This window comes from Rana temporaria, chromosome 10 (assembly GCF_905171775.1).
Source record: "Rana temporaria chromosome 10, aRanTem1.1, whole genome shotgun sequence".
Taxonomy (NCBI): Eukaryota; Metazoa; Chordata; class Amphibia; order Anura; family Ranidae; genus Rana; species Rana temporaria.
Genome location: NC_053498.1, coordinates 108,947,555 through 108,963,269, shown reverse-complemented (window position 1 = coordinate 108,963,269; position 15,715 = coordinate 108,947,555). Strand labels below are relative to the sequence as shown.

The following is a 15,715-nucleotide window of genomic DNA, read 5'->3' as shown; positions in this document are numbered from 1 at the left end:
TCGCAAAAAGTGGTCTGGTCTTTGGCCAGCGAAATGGTCCGGGGTGAAGTGGTTAAAACATCACCTATAGAAAATATAGGGTACTGAAGTTTGTCGCCATTGCATCGGCACACACAAATTAAAGGTTTGGCATATTGGGTATCTATTTACTCTACGCAACCCTGTCTTTTATATTTTACCAATAATTTGGGTATTTTTATTGTTTGCCCTAAAATTCGCTTTAGTGTGTTTGTTTTTTTTTCTTCATGAGATTTGTGGTTACATCGTGTGACATAAAAAAGTGGAACTACCACTATTTTCTTTAGGGTGTCTACTTTGAGAAAATATATAATGTTTGGGGGGTTATACATATTTAGGGCTAAAAAATTTTTTTAAACTTGTGCAAAAAAAGCAAAAACGACTCTGGCTGTGAAAAGGTTAATTTATTCATACATTATATAGAGGATGGGCTAAATAGCTCATTCTCAGTATTTGCGGACAACACAAAAATAAACATGGCAATAACTTCACATCAGGATATAGAAATTATACAGGAAAACCTGGGTAAAATAATGGGGTGGGCAACTACATGGCAAATTATGTTTAATGTTGAAAAATGTAAAGTGGTGCCTTTGAGCGTTAAAGATTTAAACACAAACTACCCACTAAGGGGAGAACCTCTGGGGGGGAAAAGATGGAGAAAGATCTGGGGTCTGGTAGAAGACCGACTGAGCAATCGCAATCAATGTCAAGCTGGGAGCAAGTAAAACCAGCAACTTGCATAAAAAAAGGGGATATACTCCAGAGATAAAACGATAATCCTGCCACTTTATACAACTCTGGCTTGGCCACATGTGGAGTATTCCATCAAGTTCTGGTCACCAATCCTCAGGAAGGATGTGCTGGAGCTCAAGAGAATGCAGAGAAGGGCAAATAAATTAATAAGTGGACTGAAGGACCTCAATTACGATTAAAGACGGACTACAAGTGCTAAATGTATTCTCCCTGGAGAAGAGACGCTTGAGAGGAGATATAGCGATCTACAAATACCTCAATAGTGATCCCAGCTTTGGAAGAAAACGTTTCAGTCCCTGGGAGCGTAAGAGGACACATGGCCACACAATGAGATTGGAGGAGAAGCGTTTTAACTTTAAAGTGGAGTCTCCATCCCAATTTTTTTTCTTCATTATTGTGCTCATTAGACCTAAAAAAATAGGTCTGGAAATGTCTGTTGCTATGCGGTCCCAGGAAATCTGCCTTTGAATCCACCTAGGATTCTGACATCATCTCCCTCTAATGCTCCTGGGAAATGTGTGTCATCATTTCCCAGGATGCAGTGCGCTACCCAATTATCACCCCCCATCCAAGACTTCCAGGAAGTAAGTGCCTGTAGGCTTTAGAATGCCCACAAGCAAAATGACAATGGTGTAGACATAGTTTTATAAACTATCTTTTTTGAATATCTATGCGGATCGGCGGCGGATTGTAAAATAGTAAGTGACCGGATTTATATTATAAAAATGCAGGATGAAAGGACATACATTTAAAAAATGTGAATTGTGGTTGGAACTCCGCTTTAAGCTGCATAGGGGGTGTTTCACTGTCAGAGCGATAAGGTTGTGGAACTCTCTTTCACAATTGGTGGTGTCAATGGGGAGTATTGGTATTTTTATTAGACTCTTGAATGTGCATCTTAGTGAAGCTAATGGCGAAATTATTATCGATATTGAGACACGCACACACACACAGGTTGCACTGGATGGACTATTGCCTTTATTCAACCTTACCTACTATGAATGTGCGATAAAAGTGTATGTAAACCCCAACAAGGAACGTCTCCATATTGTTCCCTTTTTATTTTGTTAATTGTACCATTTTGTTATCTTAAGTGGACAAAAAAACGTTTGCTCTCGTCAGAAATCTTGTCGGCTTATAACTTCCTGTACTCGCTACCTTTACTGCACTTTTATTTGGTTTGATGCCCCAACTATAATTTGGCCTATGGGATTCTTTTTTTTTTTTTTTTGTGGCTTCTGTGAACAACTTTTCAGCTTTCTTTTCAGCTGATTTTCTTTACTAGGGCAGGCCCATTCAAAGAATAGTTTTCTGTGTGTCCTAGCATTCATTGGCATTTTTCAGTGTGAAAAAACGCCAGTCGTGTGAATTGGCCCTTAAGGTTTGCCAAAGCTTTCAGGGGTATTTGTAGGTTAGATTCTCCTCAGTTTTTGCATAGATTATGTTTTAAATAATTTAAGAATAACTGTAGTATCTGCTGTTAAAAAAAAGAATGACTGTAATAAATTTTGGTTGGATTGTAATTTAATACATTTTTACTGATTATCAGTTAGGAAATGCACATTTGTAAGGGATGTTCAGAAAACTTTCTTTTTAAAGTGCAGTCTCAAAGAGGGGAACCTTCATTTTTACCTTCATTTTTATGTAATCCATTGCTGTCAGAATTCATAGAGCTCATGTGTGAGGGTATGGCTCTACATCCTAAAACTTATGCTGTAATTTCTTTCTCTCCTGCTTGTAGTATCCATTTTCAAGGTCAGCTCATATTTGACGCATACATTATTACATTACGTTTTTTGGGTATGTGCTTAAAGACACTTGGGAATCTCCCTTACACATTTGTAGTTGGTAAGCAGCTACCAGATCAACAAACCTGAAGTGTGGAGGACTGATGCACTACATCAATGCTAATCCACTGCAATCACTAGGTTTCACAGACCTCCTCACTTGTGTGATGGGTGTTTTCGCTGTGTGATTCTATCTTTCTGCTTAATGTATGATTTTAACCGGTTAAGCCCCGGACCTTTAGGCAGCTAAATGCCCAAGCCAGGTTTTGCGATTCGGCACTGCGTCGCTTTAACAGAAAATTGCGCGGTCGTGCGACGTGGCTCCCAAACAAAATTGGCGTCCTTTTTTCCGCACAAATAGAGCTTTTTTTTGGTGGTATTTGATCACCTCTGCAGTTTTTATTTTTTGCGCTATAAACAAAAATAGAGCGACAATTTTAAAAAAAATGCAATATTTTTTGCTATAATAAATATCCCCCAAAAACATATATAATTTTTTTTTCCCTCAGTTTAGGCCGATACGTATTCTTCTACATATTTTTGGTAAAAAAAAAATCGCAATAAGTGTTTATCGATTGGTTTGCGCAAAATTTATAGCGTTTACAAAATAGGGGATAGTTTTATTGCATTTTTTTTTTTTTTTTTTTTACTACTATTGGCGGCGATCAGCGAATTTTTTTCGTGACTGCGACATTATGGCGGACACTTCGGACAATTTTGACACATTTTTGGGACCATTGTCATTTTCACAGCAAAAAATGCATTTAAAATGCATTCTTTATTGTGAAAATGACAGTTGCAGTTTGGGAGTTAACCACAGGGGGCGCTGTAGGAGTTGGGGTTCACTTAGTGTGGGTTTACAACTGTAGGGGGGTGTGGCTGTAGGACTGACGTCATCGATCGAGTCTCCCTATAAAAGGGATCACTCGATCGATGCAGCTGCCACAGTGAAGCACGGGGAAGCCGTGTTTACATACGGCTCTCCCCGTTCTTCAGCTCCGGGGAGCGATCGCGACGGGGCGGCTATAAACGAATAGCCGCGCTGTCGTCCCGGATCGCTCCCCGAGGTAAGCCGCCCACCGCACACAGCGGGGGGAGGGGGGGTTCCGGTCGGACCCCTGACCCGCCAGAAGGTAGGGACGTATATTCTGTGGACGTAAATAGGCGGGCGTTAAGTGGTTAAATGCAGGTATAAATCTGGTGGTTGTGAAAACAATCTTGGCTTTGACTGAGGTTTTATGTATGTGACAAAAAGCAGTTGGGTTTAAACAAACAATTATGGAAAGCTTTAGCATAATATATATTTTTTTACTGTTATGTACCTTTTAAACACACATACAGTGGGGATTGAAAGTTTGGGCACCCTAGGTAAAAATTTGTATTAATGTGCATAATGAAGCCAAGGATAGATGGAAAAATCTCCAAAAGGCATCAAATTACAGATTAGACATTCTTATATGTCAAAAAAAGTTAGATTTTATTTCCATCATTTACACTTTCAAAATTACAGAAAACAAAACAATGGCATCTGCAAAAGTTTGGGCACCCTGCAGAATTTAAAGCATGCACTGCCCCCTTTGCAAAGCTGAGACCTGCGAGTGTCAGGGATTGTTCTCAATCATCGTCTGGGAAGACCAGGTGATGTCAATCTCAAAGGTTTTAAATGCCCAGACTCATCTGACCTTGCCCCAACAATCAGCACCATGGGTTCTTCTAAGCAGTTGTCTAGAAAACTGAAACTGAAAATAGTTGACGCTCACCAAGCTGGAGAAGGCTATAAGAAGATAGCAAAGCGTTTTCAGATGTCAATATCCTCTATTCGGAATGGAATTAAGAAATGGCAGTCATCAGGAACAGTGGAAGTTAAAGCAAGATCTGGAAGACCAAGAAAAATATCAGACAGAACAGCTCGCAGGATTGTGAGAAAAGCAATTTAAAACCCACGTTTGACTGCACGATCCCTCCAGAAAGATCTGGCAGACACTGGAGTTGTGGTACACTATTCCAATATAAAGAGATACTTGTACAAACATGGTCTTCATGGAAGAGTCATCAGAAGAAAACCTTTTCTACGTCCTCACCACAAAAATCAGCGTTTGAACTTTGCAAATGAACATATAGACAAGCCTGATGCATTTTGGAAACAAGTTCTGTGGACCGATGAGGTTAAAATATAACTTTTCGGCTGGAATGAGCAAAGGTATGTTTGAAGAAGAAAGGACACAGAATTTAATGAAAAGAACCTCTGTCCAACTGTTGAGCATGGGGGTGGATCAATCATGCTTTGGGGTTGTATTGCAGCCAGTGGCACAGGGAACATTTCACGAGTAGAAGGAAAAATTGATTCAATAAAATGTCAGCAAATTTTGGATGGTAACTTCATGCAAAAAACTGAAGTTAAAGAGAGGATGGCTTCTACAAATGGATAATGATCCTAAACACACCTCCAAATCCACGGGGGATTACATCAAGAGGCGTAAACTGAAGGTTTTTCCATGGCCTTTACAATCTCCTGACCTCAACATAATTGAAAATCTATGGATAGACCTTAAAAGGGCAGTGCGTGACAGACAGCCCAGATATCTCAAAGAACTGGAAGACTTTTGTAAGGAAGAATGGGCAAAGATACCTCAAACAAGAATTGAAAGACTCTTGGCTGGCTACAAAAAGCGTTTACAAGCTGTGATACTTGCCAAAGGGGGCAGTACAAGATATTAACTCTGCAGGGTGCCCAAACTTTTGCAGACGTTTTTTTTTTTGTTTTCTGTAATTTTGAAAGTGTAAATGATGGAAATAAATCTAACTTTTTTGACATATAAGAATGTCTTATTTGTAATTTGATGCCTTTTGGAGATTTTTCCATCTTTCCTTGGCTTCGTTATGCACATTAATACACATTTTTACCTGGGGTGCCCAAACTTTCGATCCCCACTGTACATTGGCCTGTCACCTTAAGTAAGCAATAGCCGAGAAGTTGGAACTGGCATAACCTATGGGGGTACCTGCAGTGTTCCCAGGGAACAGCAGGAACAAGGAATAAATAAAATTGTTCCATATTTGTATATATTGCTTGGATATGCAAGCTTTGTCAGTGTTCTTTCATAAAATAATCTGCTTTACTTTTTCACTTCTGCTAAAGGCCGACATAGTCCGGTACCACCAGTAAAATATGGGTGTTATGGTACATAATGGTTCTATACATTAATTTACTTGCCCTTCTTTTTTTGTTCAGGAAAGTCCAAATCCAAGAATGAGGGAGACTCTTCTGATAATTCTGAGATGAGCAGTGATGAAGAAGGGGAGTATGAGGTGGAGGATGATGAAAGCAGTGACTTAGAAGGTAAGTCACACAATGTTATAGTGGATTGCAATTTGTTCAGCAATCAATATACATTTAGTATATTCGGATGTGCACAGCTTTTGTGATCTATGTCTTTCATTGGTCACCGTCATAATGAAGTATATAGATGTGCAGGAGGATTCCAATGTTTGTTTTCCATTAGTCTTCTAGATCATTCACAGACAAAAGCAGTACATTTCTAATGCAGCAATGTCCCTTAGTCTATCACTTTCCTGCTCATTGTGGCCTCTCTTTTATGGGACACCACAGTTTGATGCTGCTCTTCTGTGTAATGTTTATAATAGTTGTTATAGTTAAACCCCTACCAAAACCATTATGATATATATATATATATATATATATATATATATATATATATATATATATATATATATATATATATATATATATATATATATATGTGTATGTGTGTGTGTGTGTGTGTGTGTGTATATATATATATATATATATATATATATATATATATATATATATATATATATATGCCTTAAATTTGTTAAAATTTCTTATCTAGCTGAGTTTACATGATTGCGCCATGCATGGTGCTGCAGCTCTTTGAGCTGTCTCTCTGCTTGATAGCAATGACGATGCCAGCCTGTCATAGGGTTTCTTTATAGGTGAGTTTTAGACTAGATATGAAAAGGCAAATGAAAGCAGTCAAGCTGAATATACTGGTGCACTGTCCATCAGCACCTCGGCTCATACTGCAGCAGGAGCATGTGTTCTAAGTTGGCTTAATACCTTGGTATGGGTCTGTAAAGGCGCAGTATTACCCAAGACATGAAGTTTCAGAGAGGGCTCATACTGGCAGGCTCATAAGATACAAATATATATATAAAAAAAGGGGGGGGGAGGGGGGCGCTACCATTCAACATTTTATTTTTCTGTATAGGTTAGTGGTAGCTGCTGTTAACTTTCTTGTATCCTGGTAAAGTGTAAAGCAGAGGAAGCATGAGTTGAAGGGTTAATTCCGTACAGCTGGCCGGTAATGAGCTGTGGAGGCAGTGTGGGACAGAACGCTTTATTGCAGGCCTTGTGTCATTAATCACCAGATACAGGGAGAGTTCGATCTGGCAGGCACGATGCACTACGGCTCCCCCATGTGCACATTTACATAGACCTATGCTCATCCTTCCGCCTGCTCATGCTCGCTTCCAGACAGTTCTTTCCTGGGGACTATGGCAAGATTCCACTTCCTGGGTGCGCACATTATATGAAAGTGGGAATGCATGGGTCCTTTTTCAATATAATTTCCCCCCTCCATATTGAAAGTATGTTATAACCTAGTGCTAGACTTATAAAAAACGTGTGTGTGTGTGTATGTATATGTATGTGTATATATATATATATATATATATATATATATATATATAGTGTGTATGTATTCTTCAGCCATGACACCTAAGCAGTGTAGGTGCAGCATGAATACAACCATGCGGAGCACATATGTAATATAGAAATGGATATGTTAAATGTGATTACATGAAAATGGTAATGAAAATGAAGATATTTTAAGTGACTTAAAAACAATATACAGAATAAATCTAGAGAAAAATGCCAGTGGTAGGGTATATATGACCAAGACTTCAAGCTATGGTATAGGGTGAAAGTTCACATACATGATGCTGCATTGTGTGCGCATTCTTTTCCATCTCAGACTTTATGTGACTTTGGTAGCCGCTGCTTTTTTTATTGCTTTCTCTGTTTAAAAGACAGCATTATCTATTCATATATTCTCCCTAGCCCAGACCATATACCAAATCTGTGTTATTTAGGGGCAGTCTCCACAGCGTTGTGAGAATGTGGCTCTCTTGTAGACACATCTGGCTGCAGAGCTCAGTTTGGGCAAATGCCCCCTCTATCTGGATGCTGCAGCAAGCAGCGATAAATTAATGAGCGCCGAGATTAATTAGTGATGAGCCACCCTCGGCCGGCTTGTTCCTTCCTGATAAAGCAGAATTTATATTTGCTCTTCCGCCCACAGGGGAATCGCAGGATGAAGACGAGGAGGAGGGGGGAGAAGCCGGAGCCCACAAGAATAAGAACCAGAAGAAAAATAAGGGGGTGCAGCGCCTCTCTCAGGCCGATCTCAAGGAACTAGCCAAGGGGGAAAAAGATATTGTGCAGGATCTGGAATTCTCAGACGATGAGTAAACACGGCAGCCCCAGTACCGGTAACCCTTTCTGTACTGGCTGCCGTCACTGGCTAAGCCCCTTGCAAGAACCAAATGTACTGTGAATCAAGTGCCTCTGACAGATGTATTGGTTCCAAACCCTGTCCTCATTGTGGGGAAAAAATTACGACAGCACCAGTGTTAAAATTCAATTGTATACTAAAGATTTAAATAGCCATTACATTATCGGGCATCCTTTTAGCACCTCCACCCCAGTGTCAAGCAATCAGACAATGTGCAATATTGCAGATCGAATGCACAGGGATGAATACATCAGCTCCTGAGGAAAGTGCAGAATTACTCGTCCATTTGGCTACTGTGCCTAGGGGCCAGCCTGAGGAATCCCCCTCCTGCAGAAGCTCCAGCCATGCATGAACAACTTTGTACGCACCCCGCCATTTCCAAACATCAAGCTGCCATGTAAATGGAATTCTAATTGCTGCTAATATTCCAAGCCCAAGGATGAACACACGGAGCGTCTCTTAAAGTGATTTCCAATTGATTGTTTTTATTTATCTCTAATTAGACTCTCATCTCCCTCTGTACGATTTGGTCTGTTGGAAAAACGGCTGTAACATTCTGTACAGGACATGTTGTTTATATAAAAATGATAATACATAAGAACACCATGATTTTTGTTTTGAATTCTTCTGAAGCGGCAGATGAGTCATTTATTCGGCTAGCTTGATGAGCGAGCTGAGGGTTTTCTTTGGGTAAATGTGTTAAGCTTAAGTTTGTGACTAATGGGGGTAGGCAGGGCAGTTGGGCACTGTCCGGTCTTCCACTGTCAGAGTGGCATTTAGTTGCACAGGAAGAAAATGTTGTTGCCCTTGTAATTTTCTGGTCATGGAAAAATAGGCCTTGGTACAACTGTCAGTCTTGTGCTTCTCGCAGGTTCTTAAGCTGAGAATTAATTGAAGTATGTTAGAGTTCATCCTAAGGGCTTAGGTCCTTAAAGGGACCACATTCTATCCTTTCAAACTATACAAACCTGCTAAACCTCCCACATTCTAAAATATATTGTAAACAAAATGATGTGTAATAAGATGAATGGCACACAGCTGGGAACTATTACTTGTTATCTGCAATTTCGGAATCTGTTCTAATTAGGTCTTCCACTTGTGACCCCCTCTGCCCAACAGCAAAGAGATGCTCTAAAGCAGTGGTAGTCAATTTGAAAATTTTAGACACCTCAAGTGCAGCCCCGACCATCCCAGAGGGCTTTGCATTTTCACACCTCAGCGTCCAAAAGTTTCAGTCCTTTTGCATTGTATTGCAATGCACACTGAAGAAGTTGAAGTACAATAACACCCAGCATTGGCGTCAGTGGGCACAATAATAACATTCAAACTTTGTGTCAGTGGCTGCAATATTAACCCCCAGCATTGTCAGTGACTGCAATTATAACCCCCCCCCCCCACATTGGTGTCAATGTACTCAATAATAACCCAACATTGCCGTCAGTGGGTGCAATGATACTCCCCAGCATTGGCATCAGTGACTGCAATAACCCCCAACATTAGTGTCAGTGACTGCAATAATAAACCCCAATATCAGTGACTGCAATAATAACCCCCAACATTGGCATCAGTGGATGCAATAATAGCCCCCAGCATTGACATCCGTGGGTGCAGTAATACTCCACAACTTTGGCATCAGTAGATGCAATAACAACTAGAGGTCGACCGATATGTGTTTTTCGCTGGCCGATACCGATATTTAGAAATTGCGGCGGCCGATGGCCAATATATGATGCCGTTTTGTTTTTTTTGGGCCGATATGTTAGACCGTTTATTTATTTATTTTTCCTTCATTTCATAAAAATCTAACAGACCCCTTTCACACTGAGGTGTTTTTCAGGCGTTTTTGGGCTAAAAATAGCACCTGTAAAGTGCCTGCAAAACGGCTCCCCTGCAGTCTGTGTGAATGCCCGAGGGCTTTCACACTGAGGCGGTGCGCTGGCAGGACGTTAAAAAAAAAAAAAAGTCCTGCAAGCAGCATCTTTGGAGCGGTGTATACCCCTCCTTCACCGCTCCTGCACATTGAAATGAATGGGCACTGCTTCTGAAGCGCCTGCAAAATTATTCTGCAGTGGTGCTAAACGGTGCATTTAACCTCTTCATCGGCCTCTAGCTGGGTTATAAGCAGCCGAATAGCGCCGCTAAAATGATGGTAAAGCGCAACTAAAACTAGCAGCGTTTTACTGTCAACGCCTACCCGCTCTAGTGTGAAAGCAGCGGAGTTCCGCCAAAAAAAGTATTTACTAAAAATACTGCAGCTGCTGACTTTTAATATATGGACACTTGCCTGTCCTGGGCGCCCGCAGTGTCGGCACCCGAGGCCGATCTCTCCCTCGGCTCTCGCGTGCTGCCCCGGCCATCTTCGGTAAGGGAATCGGGAACAAAAACGGGTAATCAAAACTTTTGGACAAAGAAAAAGCAAAAACGGGCTGACTTTACTGTTAAGTTTTTTTTAAAATTCATTAAAGTGTATTTTTTCCCCCCAAAAATTGCGTTTGAAAGACCGCTGCGCAAATACCGTGTGACATAAAATATTGCAACAACCGCTATTTTATTCCCTAGGGTCTATGCTAAAAAATATATATATATATATAATGTTTGGGGGTTCTAAGTGATTTACAGGATTTTTAATTGTAAGCAACAAGTGTCAGAAAAGATTGTCTTTAAATGGTTAAACTGAGAACTTCTACGCAGAGTTCAGTTCATTGATACGTAGAAACATTGTATCTTTTCTCACACTTGGCAGGCTGCCCAGAGACCAGTCGCTTCACGGGAAACAGGCAACTTGCATTGACTTCTATGATACAGAAGTTATTTGCAAGTCGTGCTGAGGTTTTACATCTTCTTTTTTTAAAACAATCGGCCAATGCCGATTAATTAAAAAGTGCCAAAAATCGGCTGATATATCGGTTTACCTCTAATAACCCCCAACATTGGTGACAGTGACTGCAATAATAACCCCCACTATTGGTGACAGTGACTGCAATAATAACCCCCAAAATTGCCGTCTGTGTACGCAATATTACCCATCGGCTTCGGTGTACGCAATATTAATTACCAGCAATGGTGTCAGCGTATGTATGTGTTAACACCCAGCATTGTCAGTGGATGCAATAATTACCACCGGCATTGGTGTCTATGGATGCAATAGAAACTCCCAACACCGATGTCAATGAACATAATAATAAGAAACTGGAAATTAATCTGGGCTAATGAAATGTTTTTTTGACGGTACAAGTATTGTAGAAAATCTATAAATATATTTATTCATAAAAAAGGGGTATACGAAGAAAAAATGATATACAGAACTTTGTGAACAAAACAGTACAATATCAGCATATTATCACAGTACACAATTTTAGGAAATGTTACATAAAAGCTTATACTTATGAACATATGCTCATATAAACGAGACCATACAGCACCAGAAGGTATACAAAAACTTTTAGATCCTTAGGACTGGATTGGATATGCGGAGTGATGGATGTTGTTTTTTACTCGCTTTTACTCAACATGTTTCGCGTTCAGGACGCTTCATCAGGAGCATAACGGTAGGTAAAATAGGTCTCCGCAGGAATGTGCGGAACAAGACCGTCGGTGATCAATATATGGCATATACAATGCTGTTACCTAACCAGCCAAATAGGCATACGATAGGCTATTTAAAACACCATAGTATATGGAGGTAGAAAACTTCTGGCTAATGCACGGTTTGTAGAAATAATAGTTGGCGAACGACACCGGATACTCCGACTAATGTCCCTGAATCGAGTCCTAGATTCTGTAATAGCTCAGATAGCTGGAAAGCTTGTAGGCTTGGTAGCCAGCAGAGAGCTTCAAATCCGGACCCGTGGGGAGCAAAGAGAGGGAGTGTATTGTTTCCGTGTCGCACTTCCACTTGCACAGGACACAATAATAACCCTCAATGTCTGTATCGGTGAACAACCACTGATACTGGTGTCGGTGGATGCAAAACAGGGTCATGACTATGGACGTTAACCCCCTCCTTCACAAAGCAAATACTTGACATTAATTTTCTGTACTGTAAGAAAATAACAGATGCAATGATGTCCATACTTTTTGGCTACTTGGCAGATGTCCTATGTTCTTGGGATAATGTGAGGCAAGGTATCTTGAAGCAGAAGTTTAGCTAAAAAAAAAAAAATGTGCGATCTGAATTCTGGAGCAATATTCGCTGCAAGGGTGCCTGTCCACTTCTTGACTCTGAACTTTGGACACTACAGTAGGTAACGGGTGATCTGACAAGGACATGTCCCTCCCTTCCTTCCTTCTCCATTGAGAAAAGTTCTTTCACTGATTACACTGCTTGTAACGTGATTTGTGAATGGGAAGAGAGAATCCTGTGACTCATCAGATTCTCCCCCATTTTACTGATCGGGTTACAGGTGGTGTAATCGATGAGAGAATTTTTCTCAATGGGAGGCATATCCCTTTTTTATTAAAACACACTAACATTGATACCAATTTAAAAAAAATATATATATATATTTTTCATACATCATGTGACGCAGAGTCAGGCTAATATTCATTACCTGCTGGGTTTTACTCCATCAGGTGAATGGACACTGGTAGTGATCCCCTATATAACCCTTCCCATTCAGGAAGTTACTTAAGTTTTTTACCAATGTCTACAAGGTGGGTGGCACGTTTGAGCTCTCTGAGCTCTAGGTCTCTAGTCTCACAAATGGTTCCAAAAATGAACCAAGGGATTGACTGATGGGATCCATTTGACACAGGCTTTATAGCTTATATAAATGGTACCTGAGTCTCGCAAAGACGACTCAAGATCCTGCAAGGTTTTGCCTGTAAGTTGCCTCCAGGCAAAGTGGAATTCTGGACACTACAGCGCTAAAGCATTCATGCAGGGTGCTATACAGGTCCAAGGGAGTGGACCCTAAACATAAAAAGGGTACCTCGTCCTTGAAAGTCCTCAAGTGACAGGAACCCGCCTTAATGGGTGAAGATTGGGCTCTTGGTTTCTAAGCTGCCCTGCGACTGGAAGGGTAAGTGAAACCTAAACCTATATATATATATATATATATATATATATATATGTGTGTGTGTGTGTATGTATGTATGTATGCATGTGTGTGTGTGTGTGTGTGTGTGTGTATATATATATATATATATATATATAATATTGTGTGTGTGTAATGTATAGTGGGGTGTCCCAGTGATTGTAACGATCAGTCAAGCTAGCTAGAGGCTGGACACTATTTGTTTTGCTTAGAATAAAGATCACGATTTTCGTGGCATAAAAGTTTTCATATTCTACAAAAAAAATTAAAGTTAACTTTACTGGTTAGTTTTTTTTTTTATTAAAGTAATTTTTCCCAAAAATTGCATTTAAACGACCCCTGCGCAAATACAGTGTGACAATATATAAAATGTTTTGGGGGTTCTAAGTAATTTTCTAGCAAAGTGATTAAACTGTCCTCATTTACACACATAAGTGTATTCCCTTGATATAAAGGGCAAATTGTTACAATGTTTAGGCTTAAGTTCCACTGATAAAGAATGTTGTGATACTTGGCAGACTGCCCAGATTTTACGGCTGTGGCTTCAGCAGAGCAGAGAGACTTCTCTGCATAGAAAGATCGGGAAATACTTTGTCAAGAAAGAAAAAAATTGCGATAACGATTCTTGACTATTAATAGTGCAGCTCTAGTGTGCGGTGACCATACGGGGGAGTTTTGGGCTAGCTGTGGGTGTTTGCAAAGTGTACCTTTTTGCTTGTCTGGCTGTTTCTTACCTTTAAGATGGCGCACAACGCTGTACCTTTTCGTCTTGGTTTTACCAGGGTGCACATGCATTAGCAAAGGCGCCGCTGAACTTAACAGTTTGACAACTAGGGCTCATGTAAATTGTAAGAGTGCTGCTATCCTCGGTTTTTGTCTGGCAGCCATGGCACACAAACAATTGCAGTAGTGACATTATACTCGAGTTTAAACGGCCAGGGCGCATTTGTGCGTTCCCAAAGATGCCATTTGGCTTACCAGTTGTTTTCTGGTAGCCATGATGCACACAGCGTCGCTGCACTGGCGCATTAGGTGTATTTGTCATACGCAAATGCGCCCACCCCCGTTCGATGGGCCTTCGCATGTGCATTCATACACAGGTGCAGAACGTCTCGGCTCACGGCCAGCTTATTTAAGCTGTGTATGCCAAACATGCAGTGCTTCCAGGAGACAGCGGGAAACAGAGCAGGCTCTAAATCGGACACTTGCAGCTGTTAATTTCTCATTACCCGGGTCACGTGAGTCACCTAGTGTTGCTTGGCAGGCTAAGGTGCTTAGCAGGATTGTTTCATAGGGGCTTGGTGAGCCCTAATAAAGGGTCTCCCTTCTGAGGTGTGTTAAAGCTACACCCAAGTACTCCCTTTTTGTGGCTAGTAAATGTCTTCAAAAAAGAGTAGGACTAACACTACAGGAAAAGGGCACACCTATGTCATCAGTAGTTTCTGATGAACCTAGTCGTAGTCGTGTTGTATCCCCTGAAAGACCAGAGGCTTCTGGGCAACCTGAGCCACTGCCCCTATCTGGTATTGTGTCTACAATCAACGCTGCTGCCTCACCCATTATTACCAAGGATGAACTGTCCTGGGCTAATGCACAGGGCTTGAAACACCCTGTTGTTAAGAAATTGGGGTCATTATTAAAAGCTCCTTTCTTTGGCCAGTTCAGCTGTTCAACCAGCTGTTGCAGCAATTGGTATCTGCCAATCCGTAAAGGATCAGATCAGACGGCCTGACAGGCCTAACCTGAAGGATGATCAGCCTGAAAATAAGGCAGGTATTCCTCGAGCGCTGTTTTGCTGTTGACGCCTTAAAGGATTCAGTACAGCAGGTTTCTCATTTGGCTCTTATGTCTGTACATATGCGCAGACTTTTCTGGCTTAAAGCGGGAGTTCACCCAAAAATCAACTTTCTGCAGTTAGATCCAGCATACTGCTGACATCTGCAGTATGCTGGTCTTTTTTTTATTTATTTTGGTACTTATCGTTTTAGCAGTATTTGTTCTATGGCTCCGAGCGCGGAATCCTGCGGGGAATGGGCGTTTCCTGGAGGCAAGCAAGTTGATTGACGGCCTTCGATAGCGCGTCACGGCTTCCGAAAACAGCCGAAGTGACACTTGGCTGTTTACGGCGCCTGCCGTGTAGAGCTGACTGCGCAGGCGCCGTAAATTGCCGAGTGTCACTCGTGTGGATTTTCGGAAGCCGTCACGCGCTATCAAAGGCTGTCAATCAACTTGCTTGTCTTCGGGAACGCCTATACCAGGAAGTAATCCCCGCTCGGAGCCATAGAACAAATACTGCTAAAACGATAAGTACCAAAAAAAATAAAAAATGACCAGCATACTGCAGATGTCAGCAGTATGCTGGATCTAACTGCAGAAAGTTGATTTTTGGGTGAACTCCCGCTTTAAGAACTGGTCAGCTGAGCTTCCTTGTAATAAGTTACTGGCAGGTCTCCTCTTTTATGGGGAACGTTTATTTGGCGATCATTTGGACAAATGTATTCAAAAGATTTCTGGAGGGAAGAGTTCTCTACTTCCTGTGAAGAAAAGTACCAAACGTCCC

The 15,715-nt window shown here is 41.0% G+C and overlaps 1 protein-coding gene across 1 annotated transcript in view; it reads left to right on the top strand.

Annotated features, from left to right (window-relative positions):
* NOC2L (NOC2 like nucleolar associated transcriptional repressor) overlaps positions 1-8,725 on the top strand; it is a 174,069-nt gene extending 165,344 nt beyond the window's left edge. The window contains exons 18-19 of the mRNA XM_040325958.1: positions 5,794-5,901; positions 7,907-8,725. Coding sequence (XP_040181892.1) covers positions 5,794-5,901; positions 7,907-8,076 — 278 coding nt within the window. The 3' untranslated portion in view covers positions 8,077-8,725. The remainder of the gene's footprint in view (positions 1-5,793; positions 5,902-7,906) is intronic.
* Positions 8,726-15,715: the final 6,990 nt, after the last annotated feature.